At 31.6% G+C, this 15,124-nt stretch overlaps 1 protein-coding gene across 1 annotated transcript; it reads left to right on the top strand.

The window, feature by feature from the left end:
- Positions 1–2,028: 2,028 nt before the first annotated feature.
- Positions 2,029–14,739, top strand: LOC112044622 (transmembrane protein 62). Its single transcript, XM_024080522.2, has 5 exons — positions 2,029–2,481; positions 6,677–6,926; positions 7,664–8,559; positions 9,267–9,838; positions 10,467–14,739. The coding sequence occupies exons 1-5, from the start codon at positions 2,278–2,280 to the stop codon at positions 10,498–10,500; spliced, it is 1,956 nt and encodes a 651-aa protein (XP_023936290.1). The 5' UTR covers positions 2,029–2,277; the 3' UTR covers positions 10,501–14,739.
- The last annotated feature ends 385 nt before the right edge of the window (positions 14,740–15,124 follow it).

The following is a 15,124-nucleotide window of genomic DNA, read 5'->3' as shown; positions in this document are numbered from 1 at the left end:
CCGAGGCTAAAAATTCTACGGAACGCTCGGTGGGCGAATCCGACTCGCACTTAGCCGATTTTTATAATCAATATATTTAATTTAGCTTATTTTATAACTTCACTCCACAAACCTGCTCGCACATATAGTCATCCGTCTCGCGTATTTTGTATAGACAACTAATAAATAACGTTTTTCTAATTGTAGTTTTTTTAAGCATGGCCATGATACTATTTTAGATTCCTCACAAAAAGTTCTTGAATTTGATACCCATATTGCAATATTAAAATTAAAAAAAAAAATTCACTTCGAGTTTAGAGCGTCTCACAGTCGTCTTGTTATTTTTATTTGGTTTCACCTATCTAAGAACACTAATTGGGTTATTGAGACAAATCTAACGATATCCTAATTACGTAAATCCGTTTAGTAGTTTGGAAGATATGAGGTAATAAAGAATTACATACATATTGCATACATACATACATACAAGATACGCGCGAAAAACATAACCCTTCTTGCAGTCGGGTAAAAAGTTTGTGTCGCATGACGAAGTTAGCGAGTATAAGGAGCTTTGTCTTGTCTGTGCGACTGTGCGTCTTTTTGACATATATTAAGCGTTGCCAAAATGTCGCGCATTCCCCAAATTACGGGGAATTTCAACTCGATTTTGGACCATACCCCCATTATAGATATTGGTTCTCTGCGTGGTGATTTTTAATTCTGCATCTATTGTTAACCCGCCACTGAATGATTTGGATGACTATTGGAGACTTAATACAAATTAAATGAATAAAATCACAAAAATCACAAAAAACAAAAAAATACTTGTGAAAGAATTATTTCGATACGTTAATATATTCCCGAGATATAGAATTTTAAAGTGAGCGCGCGGTGATCAGCGTTTAACGCCGTAACGTCATCAAACAACATTTGCTCGCCCGTTATAGGTAATTTCGTACTTCTGCCTTACTTAATAGAAAAAGTATTTTTGTGTTGAAAAGCCCGTTTAACGAAGAAGGCTATAAGCTACATAACATCACGCTACGACCAATAGGAGCAAATCACCGATCAAAAATGTGACCAAAACGGGGAAAATAATGTTCGGTCGTCGGCTAGTCTTCTTAATATATCAATGCGAAAGGCCATTCTCACGAAATCTCGAAACCCCTTGACGTACAAAGATGAAATTTTGCAGGGTCTATAGCTAGTAGGTATCTGCTAATAATAGATTTTCGACAGAGCCGGATTAAAGAGGTCTAGAGGCTCTTACAAGTTTGTATGAAAGTCTTTCATTTATTATGCTACAAACTTGAAATTTAGCAGGGAGGTGGTTTATAGTGGGTAGACGTCTGTTATAAACCCATTTTACGACAGGGCCGGACTGAAGAGGTCTGAAGGCTCTTAAGCTTAAAAAGTTAAACTTACATATGAACTTGCGAAAGCCTTTAGACCTCCTTAATCCGGCCCTATCGCAAAATCCATTCATAATAAACTAACACAAACTCTGTTAAACTGTTTACTACCTCCCTGCCAAATTTCAAGTTTGTAGCATTATAAAATCAAGGACTTTCATACAAACTTGTGATATGATCAATATTCGAACTCACGTGTTCGAATATTGATTCAAAATTGCGAGTAAACGATTATTCTCGCTCTGCTTTGTCTACGTATTGACAGTGCGCATTTTCAAAGACAGCTAACAACCAATGACAATCAGTGAAATGCAGTGAAATGTGCATTTATAAAGCTGGATTAATATAAATATAATGAAATCAGCTTGTTTTCCCTGTTGGCTAATATTATTTAGTCTTAGATTCTAATGGATTAATCTAGTATAAATTATAAGATTTTTAGTACATTTTTAATTTTTCTGTCGCTTTTAAGAGTACCAAAAAAGTTAAAATTTATGGATATATTAAGGCAGAAGCCCTAAAAAGTAATTGAAACATTTCTTTTTTCTATTTGAGGAAATTACCTTCGATTTGTTGGGAATTAGGGAAATATGTATTGGCAACGCTGTAAATATTGTCAAAAATGAAAGGAAAACATAAGATTGTATTTTATTCTGTGGGAAAATTCAAAGAAAATAAGAAATGGTTTGACACTGACAGTTTAACTGGGATAAAATAAAGTAATTTTAATTTGTTGACAAAAGAAACGTATCAGTTTATTATAAGTAACTTCGGTATTTAAAGTGATATACTGACCATGTTACGGCGAACAAATTCTATGAGTGACGAAAACAAAAGCTAATGGTTTTACACCTTAAAATAATTCCTTGAAGAAAAATTTATCAGGATGATATTTTCTAAGGCAGCGATTTCCTTAGTTTGTGTTCTACTGCTATTGTCCGTGTTTATGGCGAATTTATTAAATATAATCGCAACAGATCACAATTTTTACGTCGAAAACCTAAGCCAAAGCGAGAATTTCACAAGATATTTAGGTGAAAAGTATGGGAAAATTACTGATACCAGTGATCATTTAATATGGTTTCTACAAGTAAGTTCTTTAATTCTAACATTTTAGTTATAAATTTTTGTTTCACAACTTGTCAACTTGTTGTTACGAAAGGGAAAATTTAAACACTATGTGTAAGTACCAAAGATTTTACCTCTGACATAGTGGGTATCATGCAATACTTTCAATAGTGGCGACATTGTACAGTTCACATGAATCTATGTCTCAATCTTTCAGCTAATATACCCACTGGAAAACTATAAATCTAATAAAGTATTTCATTTGCAAATCAGAAGAATAGATGGCTTAATCTATCCAATATATAATAGCAAAAGGTCATTCATCACAAAATCTCATAATCTTGTACATACAAAGTAGAAATTTGGCAAGGAGGAAATTTATATTTAGTAAACATCCATCAAAATGGATTTTGCAAGAGGGTCAGATTAAGAAGGTCTAAGGGTGGACGAAGTCCTGGGCATCTAGTAATTTGTGATGTGGACTAGTGTCTAGCATTCAATTCAATAAAAAAAATGTTGTTTGTTATCTTTGGTTATATTCAGTAGAGGTTATTTATATTAAATTTACAAGGCAACTACAACAAAGGTGTAGACAAAGGCCTTTATTCTTTTATCTTATTGTTGATTAATATCCATTATCCTTACTGGACCCTTGTAATTTTACAAATTATATTCACGAGTACATATTTTTTAGTTAAGTTAATGCAAAATTTTTATCATTTAACTGCTTGGTCCTAGGTTTTTGCTAAAACAATACATTTGAATCAATAAGTTAGTAAGAATTGATAAGTTTAAAATATAAATACAGTGTTTTTATAAATAATAAGTATAATGTTACTAGAAATTAAAGTTAAGGTTTAAGGTTTAAGATAATATTTATTCTCATAAAAAGGCTTAACCGCTAACATGAGCACATAATTTTTAACTTAAATTAACTTATATTACTTCGCCATCATGTTTTTTTGCTATTACTCATTCAATGCATTAGTTCAGTCATAATTATTTAAACTGCTGTGGATTACTTAATATGTAATCTGCTAGTTTAGTTTTAAATGCATTGAGTGAGTTTACATTTTTAATTGGTGTCTGTATTTTATTGTAAAATTTGGCTCCTTCATAGGTTGGGGTCTTTTTACCATAAGTTGTTCTCGTTACAGGTAAAGTAAGGAAACTGGCTCGGCGAGTTTTATTTTTCCTTTTGGTGAAAATTATATTTGTATGGATCGTCTTGTTTAAAGATTTTTTGATAAACATGCACGTGCTATATATATAAAGTTGATGTATATTCATAATTTTAGTTTCAATAAATAGCTTCTTGGTGGATGTTCGGAAAGGATATTGGAAAAGTGTTTTTATTATTTTATTTTGAGCAGTTTGTAGTTGGGTTAATCTCGTTTTGGAAGCACTTCCCCATACCTCAATAAGATATATTAGATGTGGTTTAATTAAAGTATTATACACAGTGTAACGAAGCTCACGTGGAATACATCGTGTTAAATTTCTGATAGTGCCAGACATTGCTGTTAATTTGCTCCTTAGATATTCAATCTGAATATTCCAGTTAAGATAACTATCTAATCTTAGGCCCAAGTATTTTTCGATTTGTTTTTGTTCTAACGGAACATTATCAATAAGAAGAGGTCGATATGGTTGAACTAATTTATTTTTAGCTTTAAAGATTATGTAAGATGTTTTTGAAATATTTATAGTTAGTAGATTATGTTTAAACCACACCGACAAAGTATTTAAATCTTCTTGTGCTTGACTTATGAGAGTTCCAATAGATGGCCCAAAATAGAACAGACAGGTATCGTCTGCATAGAGTGTTAAATGACCATGTAATCCTAATTCTTGGATGTTGTTTATATAAACTAGGAAAAGTAACGGACCTAAAATAGAACCTTGTGGAACGCCACATGTTACTGGAAGAGCCTTGCTCTGATATTCGCCTAATTTAACAATTTGTGTTCTATTGGTTAAATACGATTGAAACATTTTCAGGGCAATGCCATTTATTCCAATTGTTTCGAGCTTTTTTAACAGCAATGTAGGGCTTACAGTATCGAAGGCCTTTTTTAAATCAATAAAAACACCTAAGACTATATTTTTGCCATCAATACTGTGTTTCATTTTTGTCACAAGGTCAATCGTTGCAGTAAGAGTACTACTTTTCGGTCTAAAGCCATATTGTCGCACAGAGATAAAATTGATGGATTCAAGATATTGTTGTAGCCTACTGTACAATATTCTTTCTAGAACTTTTGATAGTACTGGCAACACAGAAATAGGTCTGTAGTTCCCCGGATCTGTTTTATGACCTGATTTGAAAATTGGCGTAACTTTTGCCAGTTTTAGTGTATCTGGAAATATTCCCTGTACCAACAGGTAGTTAAAGCAGTCATTTAAAGGTTTTGCTATTATATTTAGTATGCATTTGATTAATTTGGTACTTAGACCATCTATTCCAACACTGCAATTATTATCAAGGCTGGATATGATTTTAGTAATTTCATTAATTGTACATGATTTAAAAATAGACAGTTCATCGCCAGGTTGGTGAGAAGTTTGTGGTAGGGCATGCGAAAAATTATCATGGTAGTACTTAGGAATATTATTTGCAAGAATAGGTCCAATAGATGAGAAGTATTGATTAAATGATTCACAAATTTCGTAAGGATCTGTAATAGTCTTACAATCTATTATAAGTTTAGGAGGAGCAGAAGTCTGTTTTATTTTATTTTTAGCAAGACAATTCATCAAATCCACATTTGTTTTGGCTTATTAATGCATTTCATAAATTCCTTATAATAGTAGGTATTTTTGGTAGTTTGAATATATTTCGATACGGAAGCGCTCTTTGTATTGAATTGCGTTTTTAACTCATCATCGTCCTTATTATTCTTTAATTTTACCCATAAAGCATTCTTTTCATCAATGTCTTTAATGACCTCATGGTTTATCCAGTCTTTTTGTGGAGGATTTAAGATTTTAGTTTTTAATATTTTACTTGCATCAGTAACTTCTCTTATTCGGTTGTCTAATTGTGTATAATCATTACCTAAAGTGTCCATCTCCGTCTCGTTCAGTAATGTTGATAATTTATTATAATCTATTGCTGTGTATTGTACTCGTAATTTAGGTGGAGGTTTAGTTTTCTTTATTTCTAAATATAATTGCTTGTGATCTGACATTGATGAGTCAATAATAGCAAAATGAAAGTAATCATTCTTCAAATTTGTACTGATATGATCTATAATTGATTTTTTTGTTAAGCATTCCCTTGTACAGTATTTTTCATTTATTTTGTTGAGTAGTTTATGTCCTGCACCTTTAATAAGTTCCTTGTATTGTTTGGTCTTTTTATCTTTTGTTAACAAGTCTATGTTAAAGTCTCCAAAGACAATGGCTCTAGTTTTTCCTTGAAGTTGAGTTTCATCCATGTCCAGAAAATTCTGAAAGTTATGAGAGTTATTGTAATGAAATTATAAATAAATAAACTATTTTATTTATTTATAATTTCATTACTGACCTACCCAATTAACATTAGAAATCTGGGATTTCCAATGTCAAAATATTTTCCACTATTAAGTAATATAATTAATATATCCTGTGTTATGATTCAGTTTGTTGAATATGACGTGCAAATTACAAAAATATAAAAAGTAATATTTAAGTTCCCCAGTCACAATACAAAAAGAGGAAATGAAAACACCTATCCTGTCTAAATAATATTAATTTTAGAGGTAAAGTTTGTGACTCTCTGAGATTGTAGGGGGTAATATTTGGATACACTGAACCAATTTTGAAAATTCTTTTACTAATGCAAAGCCACATTATTTGTGAGTATTGTGAGCTATATTTCCCCCCTGTATTACCACAGGAACAGGAACTATGTGAGTAAAACTGTGTAGCTAGTTTATTTATGATTTCCCCACACAAAAAGAGGGTGGTTATAAGTTTGATGTGTCTGTCTGTCAGTCTGTCTGTCTGTGGCACCATAACTCCTGAACAGATGAAGCGATTTCGATTTAGTTTGTTTTATATGAAAGGTGATGAGGCACAAGTGTTCTTAAACATATTTGATGAACATCGGTTGAGCCGTTTAAAAGTTGTGGGGGGGTGAAAGTGGCGAAGAATTAACAAGCTCAACTGTAAATATACTCAAGTGGGAACGAAAATCCATTTTGTAATTAAGGATACCTAACAATCTTTTTTAGATTTCTGACATTCACATCAGCATATTTAGAGATTCTGGGAGAATATCTCAATTTCAACAATTTTGTGACAGTACAGTGAAAAAAATTAAACCGCTTATAGTATTAGCAACTGGCGATCTCACAGATGCAAAAGCCAAGGATAATTTGGGCAGTTCCCAAGTGAAGACAGAATGGATCTACTATCACAATATCATCAAGGAATCTGGTGTCACAGAACACACAACTTGGCTAGATATAAGAGGAAATCATGGTATGTACAGAACATAATTAAAATTCTTTAAAGTGTAAAGGGTGATATTTAAATCCTTTATATTTACTTTATTTTCACTAATAGGGAAGATTTTTTGTGTATAAGTTGGTGTTTGTAATAAATATGGTTTGAAACATGAATGAACATGAACCAGTAATTATTTCAATTTATATATAATAATGAATGTTGAAAAAGGTCCAAACAACTCACATGTTCGAATATCAATTCAAAATTGCGAGTTTAAGTTTAAGAAACGATTATTCTCCGTCTGCATTGTCTACATATTGACAGTGCACATTTACAAAGATAGCTAACAACCAATGGCGATCAGTGATATACACATTTGTGAAGCTGGATCAATACAAAAATAATGAATGAATGATAACTACTGGACCAGTTTTACTTAATATTTTATTTCACCAAAAAATATTGTATCCTAGGGACTAGGGTATAGAAACAACAACCTTTAGTGGTGTATACTTCTAAAACTGTTGATTACTTATAATAGTACTTATATACTTCTAAAATACCATCATCATCATCGTTATCAACCCATATTCGGCTCACTGCTGAGCTCTAGTCTCCTCTCAGAATCGGAGGGGTTAAGCCAATAGTCCATCTTGCTGGCCCAATGCGAGACGAAAATTCTCTGCTCTGCAGGTTTCTTCACGATGTTTTTTAGTATTTAAAATATACTACAGAGTATTATTATATCTTTTTCCTTATATCTTTTTCAGATAATTTCAATATAAGAACCTTAAATTCACAAGAGAATTATTTTAGAAACTATTCAGTACAGGGGGGCACTCATTCAAAATCGTATCTTCATATTGTGGAACACAACGGCCTCAGTGTAGCGTTTCTCGGTATTGATGCATGTCCCGAGCCTGGATTGCGAAGACCTTTCAACTTTATCGGTATTTTGGATGCAGAGGAACAAATAGCACTTCAGAAATTAAAAAATGAAGCTGAAAGCAAGGCTGACCATATTGTTTGGTTTGGACACTATCCAACATCATGTATATTGTCAATAGAGCACGATTCAGAAAAAGTTAATTTGCGTCAGCTCATGGGGAACGCTAAAGGGTCACAGGCTTACGTATGTGGCCATTTGCATTCCATGGGAGGAATGGTGCCAAGGATGTACACTAAACACAAAAAAGGTTACTTGGAACTCGAATTGGGAGACTGGAAAGATAATAGGATGTATCGGTTGGCAGCTATCGACCATGGAATATTTTCTTTTGTAGATCAAAAGCACAACACTTGGCCTCTTGTGCTAGTGACAAATCCTAAACACGCTAGATACCTCTTGCCCGGACGGGAGCCCTTGCAGTTAGTACCCGAATCCTCTCACATTCGAATATTGGCGTTTAGCGATGTCAAAATGGAAAGTGTGAAGATATCTTTTGACAATATCAGTTGGATGAAGTGCAAAGGGACTAATGAGCCGCTTTACACTTGCCTTTGGCTGCCGCATCTGTTTAAAACTGGATTGCACAAATTGTATGTAATTGCAAGTGATGAATTGGGAAAGGAAACTTTTGTAGAACATCAGTTTTCTCTTGATGGATCTTTGGTGCCATTTGAAATCACACCAAGAATTATGCTTATGTTAGATGCTGGTGCAGTGGTAAGTTACTAAAAATGCAATAAATTAAAATAGTACATTATGATATACTTACCGTAGTAAGTGCGGTAAGTTGAAAATTACAGCCGAGGCGATATTGCAGCTCGAGCCAAAGGCGAGAAGCTATAGTATATAAGCAGAGGCTTTTATACTATAGTATATAGTATAGTATATAAGCAGGCTGTAATTATCAAAGCGCACGTATGTCATACGACGTTTTATAACACATTTGCGAGGAAACACACTTTGAACACACTTTCTGAAAACGAATTTGCATCGTTGCCTGTTTTCCATATGATGACATTTTGATATGCTTGTCATATTTGCACAGATAAAGTGCGTCTTTTTTTTAGACAAATGCACCAAAAACAGCCCATATTACTAATATAGTAAATTAATATTTTTGTGTTTCTGATACAGATAAATGTTTGACATTTATTGTAAAAATTATTAAAATTAAAGAATTAAATGGTTTATTATTATATTTTTTCTCACAAAGTTAATTTTATTCATAAAATGTTGAGCTCTTTTCTGACATAAAAACTCTTTGCCAAGATTTAAAAAAGTACAAAGGCGTAATGAGATTTACATTACATTACGATATTGAAATTGGTGAAAGAAGCGATACTTTACGAGCAAATGTGTTATAAAGATACATTGTCTCTCATCTCATTGGAATTGTGTTTTGATATTAATATAATTTTGTTTAGTTTCAGGCGTTATTTGGAACACTATTGATAATAAACGTATTGCCATTGGTGATATTGAGATTGCAAAAGCGACCACCGAAATATAGAAGGAAATGTGGTCGACAAATACTGCGCAGAATTTGGCTGCTTAGTAAAATCGATAGGATATTCTATCCCATCGTACTCTACGCCATTTATTTACCCTTAGGACCATGGGCGATAGGCGAACTTATCGATGGCTATACAGGTGTCATTTTCGCATGGGGAATATTAATTAAAGGGTCCTATATACCAGAACCATTCACATACATGTACGGCAGTGTACAGTTGATGTTTGTACAGATACCTTTTATTTTTGTGTTGGCATATTGTCTGGAAACAAGACTTTTCGCTCAAAATTTAAGATCGTACCAACGGCTTGTAAAAAGTTTGCCCTTCATTCTTCTATTATCCATACAAATACTATTGGCATACTTTTTCTGGTTGGAGTATGGGACAGTAGCATTTTTGTTCGGCCCGTTACGAACTTGGAGTGTTCTTCTAAGCATGTTATTGTGGTACAAGACTTTGACTCTACCTCCTGAACTTTGCAGGTTAGTAATAATTAAGTTTTAAAGTTAAAACTTTGCATTCTCGTCAGAATATCTAATACATAATTAATATTATATAGCCAATAGAGATGTTTTCGCTTATTAAAATTAACTATTTACCTGCGACTCCGTTCACATGATATCTTGTTTTTCACATGTCCCGTGGGAGTCACGGATTTTTCCATAAAATGTAGCTATATATGATTATAATCATATATAGCTGCATTTTATGGAAAATTATATCCAGGAATAACATTCATGGGTATATATACCCATGTATGTTATTCCTGGGTATAAAATATCACCACCACTCCAAATCTTATCTAAATCAGTTCAATATGTAATTGCATTGTAAAAAGTCGTGGATTTTTCATATATAAATAGATGAAAAGCCAATTAAAAAGAGTTACAAGGAGAGCTTAAAACACATTTGACTATTTTGGTGAGTTGCACCATTTTGGTGTAAGGTTAGAATGGCTGAACCAATCTAGATGAAAATTAGCATAGCTATAGATTGCAGTTTGGTATAACACGTTGGCTTTATTGGACCTTTATATTATTTGACGGCTAGTTCTATCATAATAATTATACTATGTATAAAATTTTTGTAATGTTTACTTTTTGTTTTCAGATATCTTACGAGATTGAATGAAATGCCATCATAACTATGCAAGCTTGATATATTTTTCAAGGTATTTTTATAACACATTTCTACCTACAGTTAATATGTTGTATTTAACAAAATACATGATATAATAGTTGTAATTAAGTATTGTGACAAAGTAAGTATTTGTTTGCGCCAAAGATTATTAAGCCATTCCAAATCTGCTTTTTGTAAGCTTCATTTGTAGATAGTCACTTATTAATGTATTAATTTTGTAGATAATTGTTAACAAATGACGTGTTTGGATACAAATTATGTATTGTATTTTGCATTTGTATAACAGGAAACGTAATTTTATTATAACACGCCACTCGAAATGACGTCGAAAAGTGTGTTGACTATTCTATAATATTCTGGTATGATTTTAAAAGTATTTATTTAGATAATAATATTGTAATTTTTTATAGTTTGTTCAACGTCGGTTGAACAAAAAAAGTACATATTTCTAAATTATTAAATTGAACACTTAACATTTTAACAATTAATAAACGTATCGTGGTGTTACATAAAAATAATAAAATAAAACATTGTCTGGATTTTTTGGAAATATAAACTTGATTTTAAGTAAGTATTGATTTATAGCAATACAGGAATTATCTCTAAATAATATATATAACCGGTATAATAGGTACCATGGTATGTAAAAAGCGCTGTCCGTTCTGTCCGAGTGTACTTAGGTATTGTATATACAGGGTGCTCGGGAGCATTTCCCATAACTCTAAGGTTATATTCTTTAGGGAAAATTATTTAAAAACGTCTAATGAACGTCTTAAATGCATATTTTCGGTGTAAAAAATATTCTTTTGTAAATATATCTTAAATTGTGTCCCATATATCAGATCCTCATATACACCTCCCAAACTTATTAATTGATAAATATCATGAAGTAGCTTACTAGTGAAGTGCGGAGTGCCAGTTGCAATATCTCGTCGATATCGAGTCTTAGCACTATGATTACGTATTTCAAAATGCAAGGATAGATAAAGGCGTGTGTTAGATTGTTTAGTTAAAAAAATTTAGTTATATGCAATTCGGCTTCTATAGGTGGACTTGTGAACACCTTGATGTTATTGGAAATACTTCGCAACTCCCTGTATATATTATAGAATTAATTATATCGTTAACATAAAAGAAATATATTATTCTTGTATCCTGACATACTTTCCAAGCAATATGAGGGATAAGGTAAAGGAGATGATGACCGATAATAATAATTCTATTCTATTTTTATGAGGATCTTGCTAAATAATATATTTTTAACTATTTTTCTGTTATAATTATCAAAACTGAAATATCTTTTATGCGTTTCGGTTCAGACAGAAGTTCGGTTTATAATATACTGTATATTTGCTGTTTATTTGCATTTACTTATGCCAAAGAAATCTGCCGTCATTGTCGGGTAGTTTGGAGGATAAATTAAGGCGAATACATAAGAAGTGCAAGCTTATAACTCATAATACAGTCTAAACTAATATGTACCTGTAGGTACATATAACTATTATAAAAAAAATAATGTTTATGATATACTAATCTATGTATTTTAAAAATTATTGAATTGCAAGTTGTACTTAGTATGTTATATCAGCGACATAATATGATGGCCATTATGACAGATGACAATGACTTAAGAGCGCGCAGCGCGTCGGTACGATATGGATAAAATTCGAAGAGCAAACGAGACGCCGAATTATGACTTTCACGTGAGTGAAAAGCACGGAGCGATTGACGCGCGACGCAAATTTTATGACGTGAGCGCCAAAACCATTTTTACCTAATTGCAAGTAAATTAAACAACATAACGAAAAACAAAATGGCCATGTTCAAGATATATACCTAATTTTCTATACAAAACAAAAATTTAAGAAAATAAGTTTGCTTTTCCTGAGATTGAAAGCAAAATGTGAGCAAAACGTGTATTTTTCAAAAAAATAAACTATTGAGAAAAGTTTTACAAATTGTGTATTTTGTATAGTCATAACGAAGCTAACACTTTGAAATATCTTTTACCCAAATATCAGGCTCCTAACTTTTCCAGAATCTGAGATCCAGAACCATTTGTAACCACCAAATTACATATTGCACACTCTTAATAAATTCCTATATATCGAAAAAATGTATCTACCCAGTGCACATGTCTGTTATGAGCAGTAGCTATTTAAAATTATTTATTAAAACAACGATTTTTCAATGTAAAACTGTTTTAATAATTTAGTCAGCCACTATCGCATATTCCTATTAGAGATATTGGCATTCATATATCAATTATCTGTGTAAATGAGTTTTTTTCGTACATTCACGACTCATATTTGACTCTATTGATATTATTGTTCTTCGAACATCTGTTTCAAAATGGTCCTCATACTGTGCCGTGGCTTTGTAAACTAATTATATATTAGACTAATAATTTCTAGTGATTTTCTGTGATAATATTTACTAAATCTCTGAAAGTAATTTTTTACCTAGATATTTTTTTTTATTTTGGATACTACATTGCTTATTATCGCTTAAAATCACTAAATTGTAACATTATGCACAGAACATTTTAAGGCAACACAAATTAACACTACTAGTTTTTAGTTATTGTTATTGATACCTGTAAAACTCGCACATTTAAACACAAATAAATTATTTAATGTATGAGCACCTTCAACCTTCAGCGTTTATTCAGATTTAACAGCTTTTTTATGGTCACGTCATGTTATCAGGTATCAATTAACTCGCGTAAAAATAGAACTCAGTTTTTAGTTTGTATACAGTGAGGTATAGCTTGGCAAATTCGTTCGTAACACTCCCGATGGTCTGCGCGGGCCAGGGGCGTGTAGCGATGAATGAAAAATCCACACATTTTTTTTCATTCGCCCCGTCGCCCGCATATCATGGGAGTGTCATCAACGAGCTTGCCAATTCTTATAGTCTTTGCTATAGACTATAATATCACTGATATGATACTTGATGCATAATCTAGGAGCAGGTACTGTAAAATATCGCTGGAGATACATTAAAAAAATTTTAAAATATACATATAGCCGAATGTACAACCTCTTCCTTTTTGGAAGTCGGTTAAAAATAGAATATTATGATTCGTTTTTTAAAATCCTGCGTAGTTATGTGTATGTTATGGATAAGTGGGAAATTATCAAACAATAAAAAAACTCCTCAATCCATGATGTAAGGCTGACGGGCAGCCCGTTGCACTGATATAATAAATATTATAAAATTTATAATATTTAAAATTTATAATAAATATTATAAAATTTATAATATTTAAAATTTATAATAAATATTATAAAATTTATAATATTTAAAATTTATAATAAATATTATAAAATTTATAATATTTAAAATTTATAATTTTCAATATTATAAATTGCAAAATGAAAATATCTTAGACGATATGTTTTCCATTGACCCAATAGTCTATTGGATAATTTTATATACCAAGTATAATAATACCAAGATAAAAAGAACAATACGTACCTACTTACCAATCAGTAAGTATGCCAGTGAGTCTTAATGTGATAGTTGGTCAAAATATACATACCTACTGTCTTTTTAAAAATGTTTGTGTATGATATTTAATATGAAAAATATTGTTTCATTGCTAATTTTAGCATAGCTACCTTTTTTAGTTTTTTTTTAGTCATTTTGTATTTAACTTCCGTTCTCCATACATGTTACGTACGGACGTTTTCTGATGCCAATCTGTAGGTGTATGAACCGTGCAAATCTATCGCGACGTCTTGACGGTTACATCACTGAGACTGTTGTGTGGGCATAAACCCTTAACGTGGAATAAAAGTAAATTATTCAATTTTATTTGAACTTATGAAGAAAATGAAACAAACTTAAAAAATCCATAACAGTGCAAACATTACATTTTTTTTTCAATTGCACCATGACTGTCAAAATATGTACCTAACAGGAAAAATGGTAATTACTGCAATTTAATTTTTATTTTATAAATATTATATGTAATTATTCTGGTCACACCAAGTTTGAAGTGAATAAACCTCTATAAAAAGTGCATTTTTCAAAATTGATAACTCCCATTAAAGTAACAAACAAATAAAAAAAAAATCGCAATTATTATTGAGGAGGATTTTATATCTAATAATGTTATTAAATCGTTGTTGTCATATTATAAAATATTGATGTTATAATTTTAAGTCCTAAGATCACAAATATGTATATTATGATGTATAAATGTAGTCAAATAAAGTATTTTCTGTGATAAATATATTATTTTTATTTTATTTACGGTTCTAAATACAGTATCTGAAAGATTTTAAACTGTGCGATGCTCCCATATCCGGGCTGAAATGAACATTTCTAGAAATCCAGGATTCGAACCCAGGATCTCGTGATCGGAAACCGTATAGGCTAAACACCGGATCAACGAGACAATTGTCTACTTGAGTTGAGTCTTATCTATAGTTACCATACCTACTGATATTGGTTAGACCTTAATGGTCTAAGTAATATTGTAAAAAATTGAGTATTTGCTTTCATAGAATGGGCTAGACCGATTTGAAAAATTCATTATCAATGGAAAGCAACTTTATCAGAGATATGATGTATTTTATCCTCGTATGGAAACAGGACATCTTCCTAGATGTCCTATTGAC

Source organism: Bicyclus anynana, chromosome 9 (genome assembly GCF_947172395.1).
Source record: "Bicyclus anynana chromosome 9, ilBicAnyn1.1, whole genome shotgun sequence".
In the NCBI taxonomy this organism is placed as follows: Eukaryota; Metazoa; Arthropoda; class Insecta; order Lepidoptera; family Nymphalidae; genus Bicyclus; species Bicyclus anynana.
Note: the sequence above shows the minus strand (reverse complement) of the source record. Positions and strands in the feature narration are given on the sequence as shown.